Source organism: Pteropus alecto, unplaced genomic scaffold, assembly GCF_000325575.1.
Source record: "Pteropus alecto unplaced genomic scaffold, ASM32557v1 scaffold40, whole genome shotgun sequence".
In the NCBI taxonomy this organism is placed as follows: Eukaryota; Metazoa; Chordata; class Mammalia; order Chiroptera; family Pteropodidae; genus Pteropus; species Pteropus alecto.
In genome coordinates this window covers 5,105,001-5,105,939 of record NW_006431919.1, presented here as the reverse complement: position 1 = coordinate 5,105,939, position 939 = coordinate 5,105,001, and the positions used below count along the sequence as shown (strand labels likewise).

The following is a 939-nucleotide window of genomic DNA, read 5'->3' as shown; positions in this document are numbered from 1 at the left end:
AGCCCGGCCACTCCCCCCCCCGCCGCCACACGCCCCTCGAGCCGCCGCAAGCCCCCTCACTCGCCTCACATTTTCCGCCAACCCCTTAACTGCATTCCCGGCACACTCGCCATCCGGCTCCCTCTCAAGGCGGAAGGTCCCCAGGATCGGGGAGGGAAACCACCGAATTCAATGACACGTTGGGTTTCCTCTTCTCCCCATTCTCTCCGTAACCGACCCCCCAACCCGTCGCCAATGGCGATCCTACCGCCTAATATCATCTACTCGAAACCAAACTTAACTTTAAAATGCCGAACCCGTGAGATCGGTATGAACTCATAACCGAGAGCTTTGCTGCCCGTGACATATGCTATTAAACATTTACAACATAGGGACGGTCGCAACGCTACCAAAAAGGGGAGCGTGGGGCGGGGTGGGAAGAGGGGGCTTCTGAGGAAGGGTTGGGCTAGAAACCGTCTCTCACACCAACACGCGGTGGGGTAGAGAGCCCTTTCACCGAAACCAGCGCCCACCCACTCCCGGCGAGGTAGGCCCGGACCACGCCGTTGCCCACTAACCGCTGCGGCCCAGGCGGTGGCCGTGGCCTCCCGGAGGCGAAGCACTCCGGCAGAGGCAGGTTCCCGAGTGTGCCGATGGGGAGAGCACGGGACTCGAATTAGCGAAGAAGCAATAAGAAAAAAAAAAAAAAATCCAGAATCACCACGATCCGCGGCGGACCCCCAGGCCCTGGAGGCCTCTGGGGGAGGGGACGCCTGTGTCCCCGGAAGAGGCCCCAGGACCCTGGAGAGCAAGCGGGGAGACCCACCTGGAGGGGACTGTCCGTTCACGGTGGCCAGGACCGGCGGAAGCGCGTTCTTAGTCCACGGGTTCACCTTGGGCGGAGGGGCCTCCACGAAGTCTCGGCGCCCGGCGCCCGCGGCTCCGGCAGCTCCTCCGCCA

At 62.7% G+C, this 939-nt stretch overlaps 1 protein-coding gene across 1 annotated transcript in view; it reads right to left on the bottom strand.

The window, feature by feature from the left end:
• Positions 1-935, bottom strand: part of LARP1 (La ribonucleoprotein domain family member 1) — a gene marked incomplete at its 5' end in the record, with an annotated part of 52,659 nt that extends 51,724 nt beyond the window's left edge. Inside the window, one exon of the mRNA XM_006906574.2 lies at positions 806-935. Coding sequence (XP_006906636.1) covers positions 806-935 — 130 coding nt within the window. The remainder of the gene's footprint in view (positions 1-805) is intronic.
• Positions 936-939: the final 4 nt, after the last annotated feature.